Below are 15,792 nucleotides of genomic sequence, written 5' to 3'. Positions count from 1 at the left end.
GGAAGCTTGTTTACGCCACGGAATAAAAAATAAAAATGGTAATTGTGACTATTTCAGAATTCAAAACTGAAAACTGTGAGTTTATATCACAATTCTGTCAGAACTGTCATAAACGTATAATTGTGAGAGAAGAATAAGTTAGAAATGAGAGATAAAAGTTGTAATATTTATTTTTTTATGTGATGTAAACAAGCTTCCGTACAATAGTGCCATAATTCAATCAGAGTCAGTAAAATGTTGATTCAGTTCTGTTGCAAAATGAGTCCAAACAAACTCGTGTCATTATTCAGTTCTTATTTAAGAGTTAGTCCCCCTTTAAACATCTTTTAATATTGTTTGTGGTGTTTTTAATACGCTTTAAGACACACCATGTGTAAGTTCATAAGTCGACAGCATTGCTGAGTATTTTCTGCTTAAAACTGCAGTGAACCAAAGACAGTCTCAAAAACACGGTTTGAAATCGCTGGTGTTTCTGACGTCACAAACGACCTTGTAACCAATCAGATCAACGTGTGATCGTCAACCAGTGGATCTCTGAGCTGAGTGAGTGGAGGCGGGGCTCATTTGCATATTCATAGAACCGTGATACTACATGAGGCGAGGGTGTCGAGTTACATTCAAGATATTTTAAGACAAAAACGCTTAAATATGTCATTTTGGAGATCAAAGATGAGTTTTAAGGGATACAGTTATTGACTAGAAGGGAACTTTAAGCTAATTTTCGCGGGCTAAACTCACGTGATCGAGAGTTCCCGCGCAGATTTCGCTCATTTTCAAGTTGGTCACGGGAATTCGCGGCGTTCAATCACCACATTATTATTTTATTTTTTTACAATAAAGCAGACATTTTGCATTTTTGCCAAAATATTTAGAAAGAACTATATTTGTGCTGCTGCACAAAACACTACAAAAGTACTACCATGTGACATCTATGGTAATACCATGGTACGTTTGAGGAACCCGGGTGCACCAAATAACTTTGAATATGAATATGGTGATAATTCAGTACTGTGATATCAAACGTCCAGCATTATAACCATATGTTATTATAACAGTACTTTTGTAAGTGTGTTTATAGTCCGCTTGAACACGGACACGCGCACCGCCGCAGGCCTCGTGTTACACACATTTACAGTCACTCATACACGCGGGTAAACACACATTTAGACGGTTAGAGCGCCAGAATAATGTAAATAATGTCTGAGTGTGTGTGTGTGTGCAGCGCTGCTGTGTCCTCCACTATCCCATCATTCTCTCTGGAGCAGCAGCAGCGCAGGCTGGGATACTCACCACCGCCAGCGGCCCGACATGCACCGCGACACACGGCAGCGCGGCCCGCGCGATCAGTGCTACGGTGGCCGCAGTGCGTCCGTCCTCCGGCAGGCGGCGCTGCACTTCCGCAAACTCGTTTAGAAAAGATGAACAAAATAACTATATTGTTTATAAATTATTTTATGTCAATAAATAACCTTATAACCTTATTCCAAGAAACGCATTCAATAAAAAACAAAATGACAAAGATATAATTAATTTAAAAGTAGTAAAGAAAAATAAAAAGTAATCTAAACAGCATTATCGAAGCGATTTTTATTGCAGACTAGAGTAGTAATAAAATAAATGTATTTATTAAAATAATAAAGTTCAGTGTAGCGAGGAGTGTTAAACATCACACAGATGTGTGGGAACATCTCAGTATAAACATTGTTTTTGTAATGATTGATGTACTATTTTCCCATTTCTGTTAACGGATATGTAGTTTTTCCAAAGATAATAAATACTATAAATATGTTATACAACAAATAATATAACAGATTGCAGGATTTTGTAAGGTGAATGTTCATTTCGAAGTATTTAGCACATAATTCTTGTGAAGGTGTATTAATGTTTGAGCCACAGCGCGCCCCCTGCTGCCCTCAGGGAGAATCACGTCACATCCTCCTCCGGCTTCTTTAAGCTTCTGCAAACCGGAACCGGAAGAATTTGGTAATACTGTTTTTGGGGGGGGGGGGGGGGGGTTTGGTAATACTGTACAATCGCGGAAATATCAGCCGCCAACTTTCTGTTTCACTGAGTAGATTTAAACAGCAAAAAAACAACAACTCCATTTGTTGTTTTGGAGAAAAAAAATCAAGCAGTGTTTCCAAACAATAATTCAACAATATCCATAAAGTACATTTTTAATGTTAATACTGCTGATTATTGTAAATTTTGACATATTTTTATTTTATTTTTTATGTAATATTTATTATACATATATAAAATATAAAACAATAAAAATATGATTATTATTATATTTTTTATAATTCAAATATTTTAATTATGCATATATATAAATACTTACACAAATGCACATAAGTAATGAAATATTTTTCATTTTATGTATAATTATAATTCATATATACAAATAATATGTATATGGTATTTAAATTCTAAATATATATAACATGAAAAATATTTCATTATGTGCATTTGTGCAAGTATTTATATGCATAATTAAAATGAACTATATAGTTAATAATAATATATAATTAATATTGATCAGCTGGTTTTTGGTATTTTAACACTTTCTTCATATTTAACTCTGGCTTTAGACATTATAAAGTTGGAAATATAATTTTAAAGCACACACACAGGTTACGAACAGCAGCTTTTGTTTACTGTGTAAAATCACAATCAACATAGATCTCTGAATCATATTAGTAAATCACATAATCTTCATCTTATTCTCATTCTTTACAGTGATTAATCTCCGGAGGACACAAAAACACAATCTGATGTGACGATGACGTCATCACATTCGGTCGTCTCTGATTGGTGGAGAGGAGCGGCGAGACTCCCCCAACACTCATCAGGATGTGACATCATCAGGTGATGACAAACATTTAAAGTGCTTTGATTGGCTGATCTGTGGAGCTTCAGAGAGACAAACGGGTCGTGACGTTATATTCATGACAATAAAACACACTTTCCACACGTTCACATTACTGTAATGCAAAAATATATGTTTTCATTACCGTAACAAAAAAAATATTCTCCTTCTCATCACTTCGGTCACAATACGGAAATATATTCTAATTTTTATTACCACAATACACCGATATTCTCATTCTCATCACCGTAATGCACAAAAGATAGTTCGCATCGCCATAATTTAACAACAACGATATTCTCGTTCTCATTACCGTAATGAACAATATACTCATCCTTATTACGGTTATGCAAAAAAAAAATATCACATGGAAAAATATTCTCAACAAAAAATACTGGTTCTCATCACCGTAACACACCCAACAGAAAATCATCCTCATTACCGTCATATAAAAATATTTACCATAATATGGAAAAAATATTCTCACCTTGTTTCCATATTCTCATTACCCTAATATAAATATAATACCATGATGTAAAAATACTTCATATATTATTTATTTTATTTTTTTGCATACTGTAACAAGATTGAGGTTTGCATCTCAGTAATGCGAGTTGATAAAAAGTGCTTATTTGTCATGAAAATAATGTCACAAATAATCAGCAAGTCCTAAAACACGCGTGATTTTCTTTGAACAAAACGAAACTTATTTTTTAAACTCCGGCATGAATTATGTCCGAGAACATGTTCCTGAGTTTCATCGAGACATACGGCGGTCGGTCATCACCGGAGCTCAACGAAAAGACCAACGGAGGAAGAGAAGTAATGATGTCATTTCCTGAACACAATCCGAGGGCGACGCGGCGTCTGGATTCAGCATCTGGTCTCTGAACGGTGCCACCGCTGAAGCCGGCGTTCTCCTCAGCGCTGGGCGCCGCGAGCGAAGGTTTTCTGCGGGACGTCTGAAGCTCGTGAGACGGGATTGAGTCCACAGCATTGGCACAGGGGGCCGGTCTCAGAGCACCGGGCCGTCACACATCACGTCCTGAGATCCGTGCGGGAGAAGCTCCATCAGCCAGTGGCGCGGGTCGGCGAACACTGCAGACACACGGACACACACACATCAGAGACGCTGCTCCTGACCGGGAGCCTATCGGATCATGCGATGGTCTTACCCATGTCTCCCGGCTCCAGCCAGAGGCTGAAGGAGCGGCAGTGGTTTTGGCATCGCTGGACGGGAAGAACATGAACCGCCGGAGAACCGTCAGCCACCACGAGCCAACCCAACACCTGCACTCTCTGCAACACACAACACGCATATAGAGAGTGTGTAACGCATATAGAGAGTGTGTAACGCATATATAGAGTGTGTTATGCATATAGAGAGTGTAAGTGTAACGCATATATAGTGTAACGCATATAGAGTGTGTAACGCATATATAGTGTAACGCATATAGAGTGTGTAACGCATATATAGTGTAACGCATATAGAGTGTGTAACGCATATATAGTGTAACGCATATAGAGTGTGTAACGCATATAGAGAGTGTAAGTGTAACGCATATATAGAGTGTGTGTAACGCATATATATAGAGAGTGTCTTATGCATATAGAGAGTGTAAGTGTAACGCATATATAGAGTGTAAGTGTAACGCATATATATAGAGAGTGTCTTATGCATATAGAGAGTGTAAGTGTAACGCATATATAGAGTGTAAGTGTAACGCATATATATAGAGAGTGTCTTATGCATATAGAGAGTGTAAGTGTAACGCATATATAGAGTGTGTTATGCATATAGAGAGTGTAAGTGTAACGCATATAGAGTGTGTTATGCATATAGAGAGTGTAAGTGTAACGCATATATATAGAGAGTGTCTTATGCATATAGAGAGTGTAAGTGTAACGCATATATAGAGTGTGTTATGCATATAGAGAGTGTAAGTGTAACGCATATAGAGTGTGTTATGCATATAGAGAGTGTAAGTGTAACGCATATAGAGTGTGTTATGCATATAGAGAGTGTAAGTGTAACGCATATATAGAGTATGTTATGCATATAGAGAGTAAGTGTAACACATATATAGTGTAACGCATAGTGTAACGCATATATAGAGAGTGTGTTATGCATATCGAGAGTGTAAGTGTAACGCATATATAGTGTAACGCATAGTGTAACGCATATATAGAGAGTGTGTTATGCATATCGAGAGTGTAAGTGTAACGCATATATAGTGTAACGCATAGTGTAACGCATATATAGAGAGTGTGTTATGCATATCGAGAGTGTAAGTGTAACGCATATATAGTGTAACGCATAGTGTAACGCATATATAGAGAGTGTGTTATGCATATAGAGAGTGTAAGTGTAACGCATATATAGAGAGTGTGTTATGCATATCGAGAGTGTAAGTGTAACGCATATATAGTGTAACGCATAGTGTAACGCATATATAGAGAGTGTGTTATGCATATAGAGAGTGTAAGTGTAACGCATATATAGAGAGTGTGTTATGCATATCGAGAGTGTAAGTGTAACGCATATATAGAGCGTGTTATGCATATAGAGAGTGTACGGTAAGTGTAACGCATATATAGTGTAACGCATATATAGAGTGTGTTATGCATATAGAGTGTAAGTGTAACGCATATATAGTGTAGCGCATAATGTAACGCATATAGAGAGTGTAACGCATATATAGAGTGTGTTATGCATATAGAGAGTGTAAGTGTAACGCATATAGAGTGTAACGCATATATATAGTGTAAGTGTAACGCATATATAGTGTAAGTGTAACGCATATATATAGTGTAAGTGTGTTATGGATATAGAGAGTGTAAGTGTAACGCATATATAGAGTGTGTTATGCATATAGAGAGTGTAAGTGTAACGCATATATAGAGTGTGTTATGCATATAGAGAGTGTAAGTGTAACGCATATATAGAGTGTGTTATGCATATAGAAAGTGTACGGTAAGAGTAACGCATATATAGTGTAACGCATATATAGAGTGTGTTATGCATATAGAGAGTGTAAGTGTAACGCATATATAGAGTGTGTTATGCATATAGAGAGTGTAAGTGTAACGCATATATAGTGTAACGCATATATAGAGTGTGTTATGCATATAGAGAGTGTAAGTGTAACGCATATATAGTGTAACGCATAATGTAACGCATATAGAGAGTGTAACGCATAGTGTAACGCATTTATATAGTGTAAGTGTAACGCATAATGTAACGCATATAGAGAGTGTAACGCATATATATAGTGTAAGTGTAACGCATACATAGTGTAAGTGTAACGCATATATAGAGTGTGTTATGCATATAGAGTGTAAGTGTAACGCATATATAGAGTGTGTTATGGATATAGAGAGTGTAAGTGTAACGCATATATAGTGTAACGCATAATGTAACGCATATAGTGTAACGCATATATATAGTGTAAGTGTAACGCATATATAGAGAGTGTAACACATATATATAGAGTGTGTTATGCATATAGAGAGTGTAAGTGTAACGCAAATATAGAGTGTGTTATGCATATAGAGTGTAAGTGTAATGCATATATAGAGTGTGTTATGGATATAGAGTGTAAGTGTAACGCATATATAGTGTAACGCATAATGTAACGCATATAGACAGTGTAACGCATAATGTAACGCATATAGAGAGTGTAACGCATAGTGTAACGCATATATATAGTGTAAGTGTAACGCATAATGTAACGCATATAGAGAGTGTAACGCATATATAGAGTGTAACGCATAGTGTAACGCATATATATAGTGTAAGTGTAACGCATATATAGAGTGTAACGCATATATAGAGAGTGTGTTTTGCATATAGAGTGTAAGAGTAACGCATATAGAGTGTAACGCATATATATAGTGTAAGTGTAACGCATATATATAGTGTAAGTGTAACGCATATATATAGTGTAAGTGTAATGCATATAGAGAGTGTAACGCATATATAGAGTGTAACGCATATATAGAGAGTGTGTTTTGCATATAGAGAGTGTAAGAGTAACGCATATATATAGTGTAAGTGTAACGCATATAGAGTGTAACGCATATATATAGTGTAAGTGTAACGCATATATATAGTGTAAGTGTAACGCATATATATAGTGTAAGTGTAATGCATATAGAGAGTGTAACGCATATATAGAGTGTAACGCATATATAGAGAGTGTGTTTTGCATATAGAGTGTAAGAGTAACGCATATAGAGTGTAACGCATATATATAGTGTAAGTGTAACGCATATATATAGTGTAAGTGTAACGCATATATATAGTGTAAGTGTAATGCATATAGAGAGTGTAACGCATATATAGAGTGTAACGCATATATAGAGAGTGTGTTTTGCATATAGAGTGTAAGAGTAACGCATATAGAGTGTAACGCATATATATAGTGTAAGTGTAACGCATATATATAGTGTAAGTGTAACGCATATATATAGTGTAAGTGTAATGCATATAGAGAGTGTAACGCATATATATAGTGTAACGCATATATAGAGAGTGTGTTTTGCATATAGAGTGTAAGTGTAACGCATATATATAGTGTAAGTGTAACGCATATATAGAGTGTGTTTTGCATATAGAGTGTAAGTGTAACGCATATAGAGTGTAACGCATATATATAGTGTAAGTGTAACGCATATAGAGTGTAACGCATATATATAGTGTAAGTGTAATGCATATAGAGTGTAACGCATATATATAGTGTAAGTGTAACGCATATATAGAGTGTAACGCATATATAGAGTGTGTTTTGCATATAGAGTGTAAGTGTAACGCATATATATAGTGTAAGTGTAACGCATATATAGTGTAAGTGTAACGCATATATATAGTGTAAGTGTAATGCATATAGAGTGTAACGCATATATAGAGTGTAACGCATATATAGAGTGTAACGCATATATAGAGAGTGTTTTGCATATAAAGAGTGTAACGCATATATATAGTGTAAGTGTAACGCATATTTATAGTGTAAGTGTAACGCATATATATAGTGTAAGTGTAACGCATATAGAGAGTGTAACGCATAGAGAGTGTTTTGCATATAAAGAGTGTAACGCATATATAGTGTAACGCATATATAGAGAGTGTGTTTTGCATATAGAGTGTAAGTGTAACGCATATATATAGTGTAAGTGTAACGCATATAGAGAGTGTAAGTGTAACACATATAGTGTAACGCATATATATAGTGTAAGTGTAACGCATATAGAGAATGTAACGCATATATATAGTGTAAGTGTAACGCATATAGAGAATGTAACGCATATATAGTGTAAGTGTAACGCACACAGATATAGAGTGTAACGCATATATAGAGTGTAACGCACGAGAGTTACAGAGTATAGAGAGTGCGACGCGCACTAGCGCTGATGCAGTGAGAGTGACGGACCGCGTGACGAGGGCTGGTGATGTCACTCAGCTGGCAGCGCTGCAGTGTGGTGCCCGTGTTCTCCAGCAGGGGGCAGAGCTCCGCGTCAGGGAACAGCCAGCCGAGAACCGTCTCTCTGGGACTGGACGAGAAACTCCTGACAGACACACACATACACACACACACACACTAACACAGTTACAGCACACTGGTTTAGTTCTGTGCGAAGCTGCTGTAAACGTTGAGCATTCGATGTTGTGTGTGTGTCAGACTGAGTGAAGCGTCATTACCAGAGCAGAGTGAAGTTGGCAGGAGACGGAGAGAGAGAGTCAGACGAGGAGAACTGATCCAGCTGAGACACACGCCGAGACAGAGACGCTCCACCCTGAAACACACACACATGATAACAGACATGAGAGAGAGAGTGTGAGTGTGAGAGATAGAGAGCGTGTATGTGAGAGTGACAGTGTGTGCGTGTGTGTGTGTGTGAGAGAGAGATAGAGAGTGTGTGTGTGTGTGTGTCTGTATGAGAGTGTGTGAGAGATAGAGTGTGTGAGTGTGTGTGTCTGTATGAGAGTGTGTGAGTGTGTGTGTGTGTGTGAGTGTGTACCTTGAGCAGCAGTGGCTGTGTGAGTGTGAGTGTGTCTGTATGAGAGTGTGTGAGTGTGTCTGTATGTGTGTGTGTGTGTGTGTGTGTGTACCTTGAGCAGCAGTGGCTGTGTGAGTGTGTCTGTATGAGAGTGTGTGAGTGTGTGTGTCTGTATGAGAGTGTGTGAGTGTCTGTATGTGTGTGTGTGTGTGTGTGTGTACCTTGAGCAGCAGTGGCTGTGTGAGTGTGTCTGTATGAGAGTGTGTGAGTGTGTGTGAGTGAGTGTGTCTGTATGAGAGTGTGTGAGTGTGAGTGAGTGTGAGTCTGTCTGTATGTGTGTGAGTGTGTGTGTGTGTGTACCTTGAGCAGCAGTGGCTGTGTGAGTGTGTCTGTATGTGTGTGAGTGTGTGTGAGTGTGTACCTTGAGCAGCAGTGGCTGTGTGAGTGTGAGTGTGTCTGTATGAGAGTGTGTGAGTGTGTCTGTATGTGTGTGTGTGTGTGTGTGTGTGTGTACCTTGAGCAGCAGTGGCTGTGTGAGTGTGTCTGTATGAGAGTGTGTGAGTGTGAGTGTGTGTGAGTGAGTGTGTCTGTATGAGAGTGTGTGAGTGTCTGTATGTGTGTGTGTGTGTGTGTGTGTGTGTGTGTGTGTGTGTGTGTGTGTGTGTACCTTGAGCAGCAGTGGCTGTGTGAGTGTGTCTGTATGAGAGTGTGTGAGTGTGAGTGTGAGTGTGTGTGAGTGAGTGTGTCTGTATGAGAGTGTGTGAGTGTGAGTGAGTGAGTGTGTCTGTATGAGAGTGTGTGAGTGTGTGTGTGTGTGTGTACCTTGAGCAGCAGTGGCTGTGTGAGTGTGTCTGTATGAGAGTGTGTGAGTGTGTGTGAGTGAGTGTGTCTGTATGAGAGTGTGTGAGTGTGAGTGAGTGTGAGTCTGTCTGTATGTGTGTGAGTGAGTGTGTGTGAGTGAGTGTGTCTGTATGAGAGTGTGTGAGTGTGAGTGAGTGTGTGTGAGTGAGTGTGTCTGTATGAGAGTGTGTGAGTGTGAGTGAGTGTGTGTGAGTGAGTGTGTCTGTATGAGAGTGTGTGAGTGTGTGTGAGTGAGTGTGTCTGTATGAGAGTGTGTGAGTGTGAGTGAGTGTGAGTCTGTCTGTATGTGTGTGAGTGTGTGTGTGTGTGTACCTTGAGCAGCAGTGGCTGTGTGAGTGTGTCTGTATGTGTGTGAGTGTGTGTGAGTGTGTACCTTGAGCAGCAGTGGCTGTGTGAGTGTGAGTGTGTCTGTATGAGAGTGTGTGAGTGTGTCTGTATGTGTGTGTGTGTGTGTGTGTGTGTGTACCTTGAGCAGCAGTGGCTGTGTGAGTGTGTCTGTATGAGAGTGTGTGAGTGTGAGTGAGTGTGTGTGAGTGAGTGTGTCTGTATGAGAGTGTGTGAGTGTGAGTGAGTGTGTGTGAGTGAGTGTGTCTGTATGAGAGTGTGTGAGTGTGTGTGAGTGAGTGTGTCTGTATGAGAGTGTGTGAGTGTGAGTGAGTGTGAGTGTGTCTGTATGTGTGTGAGTGTGTGTGTGTGTGTACCTTGAGCAGCAGTGGCTGTGTGAGTGTGTCTGTATGTGTGTGAGTGTGTGTGAGTGTGTACCTTGAGCAGCAGTGGCTGTGTGAGTGTGAGTGTGTCTGTATGAGAGTGTGTCTGTATGTGTGTGTGTGTGTGTGTGTGTGTACCTTGAGCAGCAGTGGCTGTGTGAGTGTGTCTGTATGAGAGTGTGTGAGTGTGAGTGTGTGTGAGTGAGTGTGTCTGTATGAGAGTGTGTGAGTGTCTGTATGTGTGTGTGTGTGTGTGTGTGTGTGTGTACCTTGAGCAGCAGTGGCTGTGTGAGTGTGTCTGTATGAGAGTGTGTGAGTGTGAGTGTGAGTGTGTGTGAGTGAGTGTGTCTGTATGAGAGTGTGTGAGTGTGAGTGAGTGAGTGTGTCTGTATGAGAGTGTGTGAGTGTGTGTGTGTGTGTGTGTACCTTGAGCAGCAGTGGCTGTGTGAGTGTGTCTGTATGAGAGTGTGTGAGTGTGTGTGAGTGAGTGTGTCTGTATGAGAGTGTGTGAGTGTGAGTGAGTGTGAGTCTGTCTGTATGTGTGTGAGTGAGTGTGTGTGTGTACCTTGAGCAGCAGTGGCTGTGTGTGTGTGTGTGTGAGAGTGTGTGAGTGTGAGTGTGTGTGAGTGAGTGTGTCTGTATGAGAGTGTGTGAGTGTGAGTGTGTGTGAGTGAGTGTGTCTGTATGAGAGTGTGTGAGTCTGTCTGTATGTGTGTGAGTGAGTGTGTGTGTGTACCTTGAGCAGCAGTGGCTGTGTGTGTGTGTGTGTGTGTGAGAGTGTGTGAGTGTGAGTGTGTGTGAGTGAGTGTGTCTGTATGAGAGTGTGTGAGTCTGTCTGTATGTGTGTGAGTGTGTGTGTGTGTACCTTGAGCAGCAGTGGCTGTGTGAGTGTGTCTGTATGAGAGTGTGTGAGTGAGTGTGTCTGTATGAGAGTGTGTGAGTCTGTCTGTATGTGTGTGAGTGTGTGTGTGTGTACCTTGAGCAGCAGTGGCTGTGTGAGTCTGATCTTCCCTGCAGACGCTCTCAGTGCGTCAGTGAGTTCCATCACGTCGGTCACGTCTGCGCAGGCGGAGCAGTTCACCGGAGCCGTGTGTAGAGCGCCGGACGCCCAGCGCTGGTGAAACCCTACACACACACACACACACACACATATATATTCAAAGGCGCATACCAATGGACTGAACACGTAATGCGCATGTGTACGCTGTCAGCGCTTTCACAGATTTGCGTTTTTGGAGTTTGCGCTGAGATGACAACGTTTTCAAAAATTGTTGTCGTGCGGATGAGCGGCCGGAGCGCGTTGAGTGTGTTCTGTAGAGCGGTGTCGTGTTAGCGGCCGCTAAGTTAATCACTAATGATCTTTACAACGGAAGTGAATCAATCAAAACTAACTTTAGCTGGACAATAACTTTATTCTAGAGCTGCTGTAAAGCCTAAACACTCTCTGTTACTGTAATCTCCTGTCATCACTGTAAAGCTGCTGTGAAACTCTGTATTGTTGAAGCGCTGTATAGATGAAGGAGACTTGACACACACACACACACGTGTTCAGATACACCTGTGGGAAGGTGCGTGTGAGCAGGTCTCACCGTGCAGGTTGTACTTCTGTGCGATGGGCAGCGCCAGCAGACGCACATGACTGAGCGGAGACGAGCTGTTGTGTCCCGCGGCGCCGAGAGATCCCAGAGGAGACGAGAACACCAGCACTGCCACCAGCAGGACTCCCACCGCCACTGCAAACTGAGCACACACACACACACACACACGTGAGCTATAAGAACCTCGGGCACCTTTTATAAAACGGTTACCACACAATACATATATCAAAGCCAAAAAAAATATGTATTAGTGCAACTTTCATGAAGTTAAATCACTAAAAGCCTTCCTTCCGCTGGAAAAAATAGTCCCTGACCGCGAACAGCAGCAGAAGTTACGTTACATTATTACGCCGCTAGATGGCGGCAAACACTGTCTTTACGAGTGAGTCCGTCAGTAGAGAAGACTTTTATACTGAAACGACTGAAACTTGTGAACACGGAGAAGCAAGACGCAACTGACAGATGACTAGCGTGTCACGGCACGGAAAAACTTCTTAACTGTTAAAACAACAAGATATCGCAGCGGACATTCAAACTGATTTTTTATTATGATTATGAATGAAGGAAATACATTCATAATAAAATATACTTCATCTGTCAATAGGGTTGCCACCCGTCCCGGTTTTCCCGGGATTGTTCTCTTTTTTGATGTCCTTCAAAGCTGGAAACGCCCCTGGTTGACCCCTCCCCCTCAAAGTGTCCCGGTTTTTCACAAATCAAAGGTGGCAACCCTATCTTTCACATAGTCTCTGAGGCTATGTTTACACGGAAACGATCCGAAGAGAAAACGCAAAAGTGGCGTTGCGTTATCACTTTTTATTCTGCGTTTAGACGAGCGTTATGGTTGGGAAATCCGCGTGCATATGGTGACGCAAAAGTGTGTGAAATTCTATGTAGTGTGCACTCCAGGCAGCTAGGTGGCAATGTGAAGCACTGCCACACAACAACACCAAAATCTTAGAATATTTTGTACAACTGCTGAAAAGACTCTTGTATGTTTTTCAGAGCTGCTAGGGCAACTTGAAGGTCCGACGTATGGAAATAATCTGACATGTTGGTTGTTATTTTCCTGTACTAGCGCATGCCTGTGACGTAAACGCGTACGCGACGAGAGCCACCGTGAGCAGATTTGCGTTTTTACCGTTTAGACGGGAACGCGACGGTGGAGCGTTTTTAAGATTTCCACTTTGGAGGGTGGTTTCACTTTTTTGCGTTTTTAAGCCCCAAAAACGCCGTCGCCGTGTAAACGAAAGGCACATCCGATAAAATATTATTACGTTTTCACCCGGAATCGTTTTCGTGTAAACAGGGCCTAAGCTTCAATGAACAATATCAATGAGAACATGCATGTGTTTACGTTGCTAAGAGTGGTTGCTAGGGGTGTTGTGTAGTGATGCATAGAACCGTTGGGTGAAGCGGTTTATCGTGAATAAAACACAGCTATTGACCAATCAGAATCAATGACTGGAACAAACCGTTTTATAAAAAGATATATACTGTGCGTCCCAATTCGCATACTATCCGTCCTAAATAGTATTCGAAAATAGAATTGGTATGTCCCAAATCGTAGTATGCTGAAATGAGTGTTCCAAGGATACCCGGATGGTCTATCGTTTCCAGTTAGAATCTGAAGTGCAGATCGATGCGCACTCTAACGGCTAATATTACCCACAACCCATCGCGCGTTGGACGATGATTCGATTAAAACTACAAACACGAGTTAAAAGTGTTAAAAAACTACAAACATGGAGGACGCGCGAATCCGGCGGTTATGTAGAGCTTTATATTTAACGGTTTGAGCGATTAATTATCAGTATCTAACCTGACGAAAATGTATTTATTCAATGTTGTCCACATTATATTGCATCTGCAGCAGCATTGTGAACTTTTGTAAAGATACGTTAACTTTTTAATTATATTCAAATTGCAAACACGAGGAGAGTCTCCGCATGAAAGGCCCATGAATGGCAGATCAACGCGCTTCAACATTAAAGATTAAATTAGAGAGTGTAACGCAATAAATTAGATCGAATGGAGGATTTTAACTGTGACGAGATGATTGACAGGTCAGTTTACGGTGACAGCACGTAACTAAGCGACAGAGCTGTCCGTTAAAGATGACGGTCCCAAAGCTGGCAAACTCTTTTGCTACACACTCAAAAGTATGTACTCTTTCTTCACAAAAAGAGTACATACTTTTAGGGCGTAGTATAAGTAGGCGAATTGGGACGCAGCAATCCGCCCGGATCTCGACCCGATATTCCGCGCGTTTGGTCACGTGTTCCCGGACCCGTACCTTCACGGCGGCCCTCAGCACCGGGAACTGCGGCGGGTCTCGGCGGGGCTCGTTCGTCTCCAGAACCTGCTTGATGAACTTCTCGATCTCTCTCTCGGTCATCCCGTAGCGATAGCCGGACTGCCGGAGGATCTCGATGCTCTCAGACAGCTTATCATAGATGCAGGGTTCACTGAGAGACGAGCCCATGATCCCAAGTGTGTGTGTGTGTGTGTGTGTGTGTGTGTGTGTCAGTCAGGGCCGCATCATCATCAACATCTTCATCATCCTCAGACAGCAGCACAATCAGGTTAAGAGGTGTTTGATTGACAGGTGATGAGTCCCGTGTGTGTGTGTGTGCGCGCGTGTGTTTGACAGATGTTGTCTTTCTACCCTAAGTCACGGGAGAAAGCGTTTCCCTTCATGTTGACGAACCCTGTAAAACATAATATCAAATTATGTATCAAATCACTCATAAACAGACAAGCATATGACAGTTTTCCTAGCTAGCCGCACAAACTCCCTCAACTACAGTCTTTATCTTCCGCTATCCGCACAAACACTCATCTATAAAGACAAATGAGCATCTTACTGTCGGCTTATTGCTGATTTGTTGATGATTTCCCTCAGTTTTTGAGAGTTATTTCACTCGCACGTTCACGCTAACACTGCTCGCGCTGAGTCTGATCCGCGAGCGTTACTCATTTGCGCGTTCACAACAGCGGATTCAACACGCTTATCGTGATAACATCGCTTTCATTCGCGACATTTTCGTTGATTTTAATTAAATAGTCGATACGATAAACTATAAAAATGAACTGTGGAATATTTTATAGTTTATTCAATCGAATAATTTTTTTTTGTATTTTTGAGGGGATAAAAAGAAGCGAACATGCCGCTGCAAATGATCAAATAGGGGTTAAACTCCATAAACTCTAACCTTACCAAACCTTAACCTGACTAAATATTAACTCAAAACAGCGGATTTTATCAAACTGTAAAAAGCACTTACAGACCATATTTAGGCTCAAATTCATAATATTTTTTTCATACACGTACTCAAAATGTATGTGATGATTTGATTTATTATGTAGTATTATTATTACTATATTTTATAGTAAAATATTTTATATTATGCTCTTTTATTATGTCTATTTGACAACAATACCATTTTATAAATCAGATTTTATGTTTATATGTATATATGTGTATATATCACACACACACACACACACACACACAGTAGTCAACATTTGAAGTGGATCAAAACCTTTCATCAAAGTTATACATTATACAATTTTAAACAATACCCGTTCTTGTCTTAGGACAACTTGATTCACATTTTTGATCCACTTTAAATGTTGACTACTGTATGTCTATATATATTTCAGTAATAATTCAATACATACAATTATGGGATATATTTTATATTATATTTTTCAGCGGTCTCGAGTTTATAAGAATGCTTTATTATATCCGTGTTAT

The 15,792-nt window shown here is 40.4% G+C and overlaps 2 protein-coding genes and 1 long non-coding RNA gene across 8 annotated transcripts in view; 1 reads left to right on the top strand and 2 right to left on the bottom strand.

Annotated features, from left to right (window-relative positions):
• The window catches only part of znf76 (zinc finger protein 76), a 16,264-nt gene extending 14,879 nt beyond the window's left edge, over positions 1–1,385 (bottom strand). For all 6 annotated transcript variants that reach the window (XM_056237996.1, XM_056238001.1, XM_056237998.1 and 3 more), the window contains exon 1: positions 1,291–1,385. In XM_056237996.1, coding sequence (XP_056093971.1) covers positions 1,291–1,310 — 20 coding nt within the window. In that variant the 5' untranslated portion in view covers positions 1,311–1,385. The remainder of the gene's footprint in view (positions 1–1,290) is intronic.
• Positions 1–3,082, top strand: part of LOC130072765 (uncharacterized) — a 46,406-nt gene extending 43,324 nt beyond the window's left edge. Inside the window, exon 3 of the long non-coding RNA XR_008804163.1 lies at positions 2,740–3,082. This is a non-coding gene — a long non-coding RNA (uncharacterized LOC130072765). The remainder of the gene's footprint in view (positions 1–2,739) is intronic.
• A 374-nt stretch (positions 3,083–3,456) lies between these two features.
• Positions 3,457–14,730, bottom strand: cunh6orf89 (chromosome unknown C6orf89 homolog). The gene is made up of 7 exons (XM_056237948.1): positions 14,329–14,730; positions 12,024–12,174; positions 11,411–11,559; positions 8,568–8,662; positions 8,299–8,434; positions 4,045–4,168; positions 3,457–3,967 (listed from the first exon to the last, which is right to left on the bottom strand). Exons 1-7 carry the CDS (start codon positions 14,515–14,517, stop codon positions 3,885–3,887), a joined length of 927 nt encoding a protein of 308 aa, XP_056093923.1. The 5' UTR covers positions 14,518–14,730; the 3' UTR covers positions 3,457–3,884.
• Between the last annotated feature and the right edge of the window lie 1,062 nt (positions 14,731–15,792).

The sequence above is a fragment of the Rhinichthys klamathensis genome, unplaced genomic scaffold (assembly GCF_029890125.1).
Source record: "Rhinichthys klamathensis goyatoka isolate OS25496 unplaced genomic scaffold, OSU_Roscu_1.1 h1tg000504l_1, whole genome shotgun sequence".
In the NCBI taxonomy this organism is placed as follows: Eukaryota; Metazoa; Chordata; class Actinopteri; order Cypriniformes; family Leuciscidae; genus Rhinichthys; species Rhinichthys klamathensis.
This window is presented reverse-complemented; position numbering and strand designations above follow the sequence as displayed.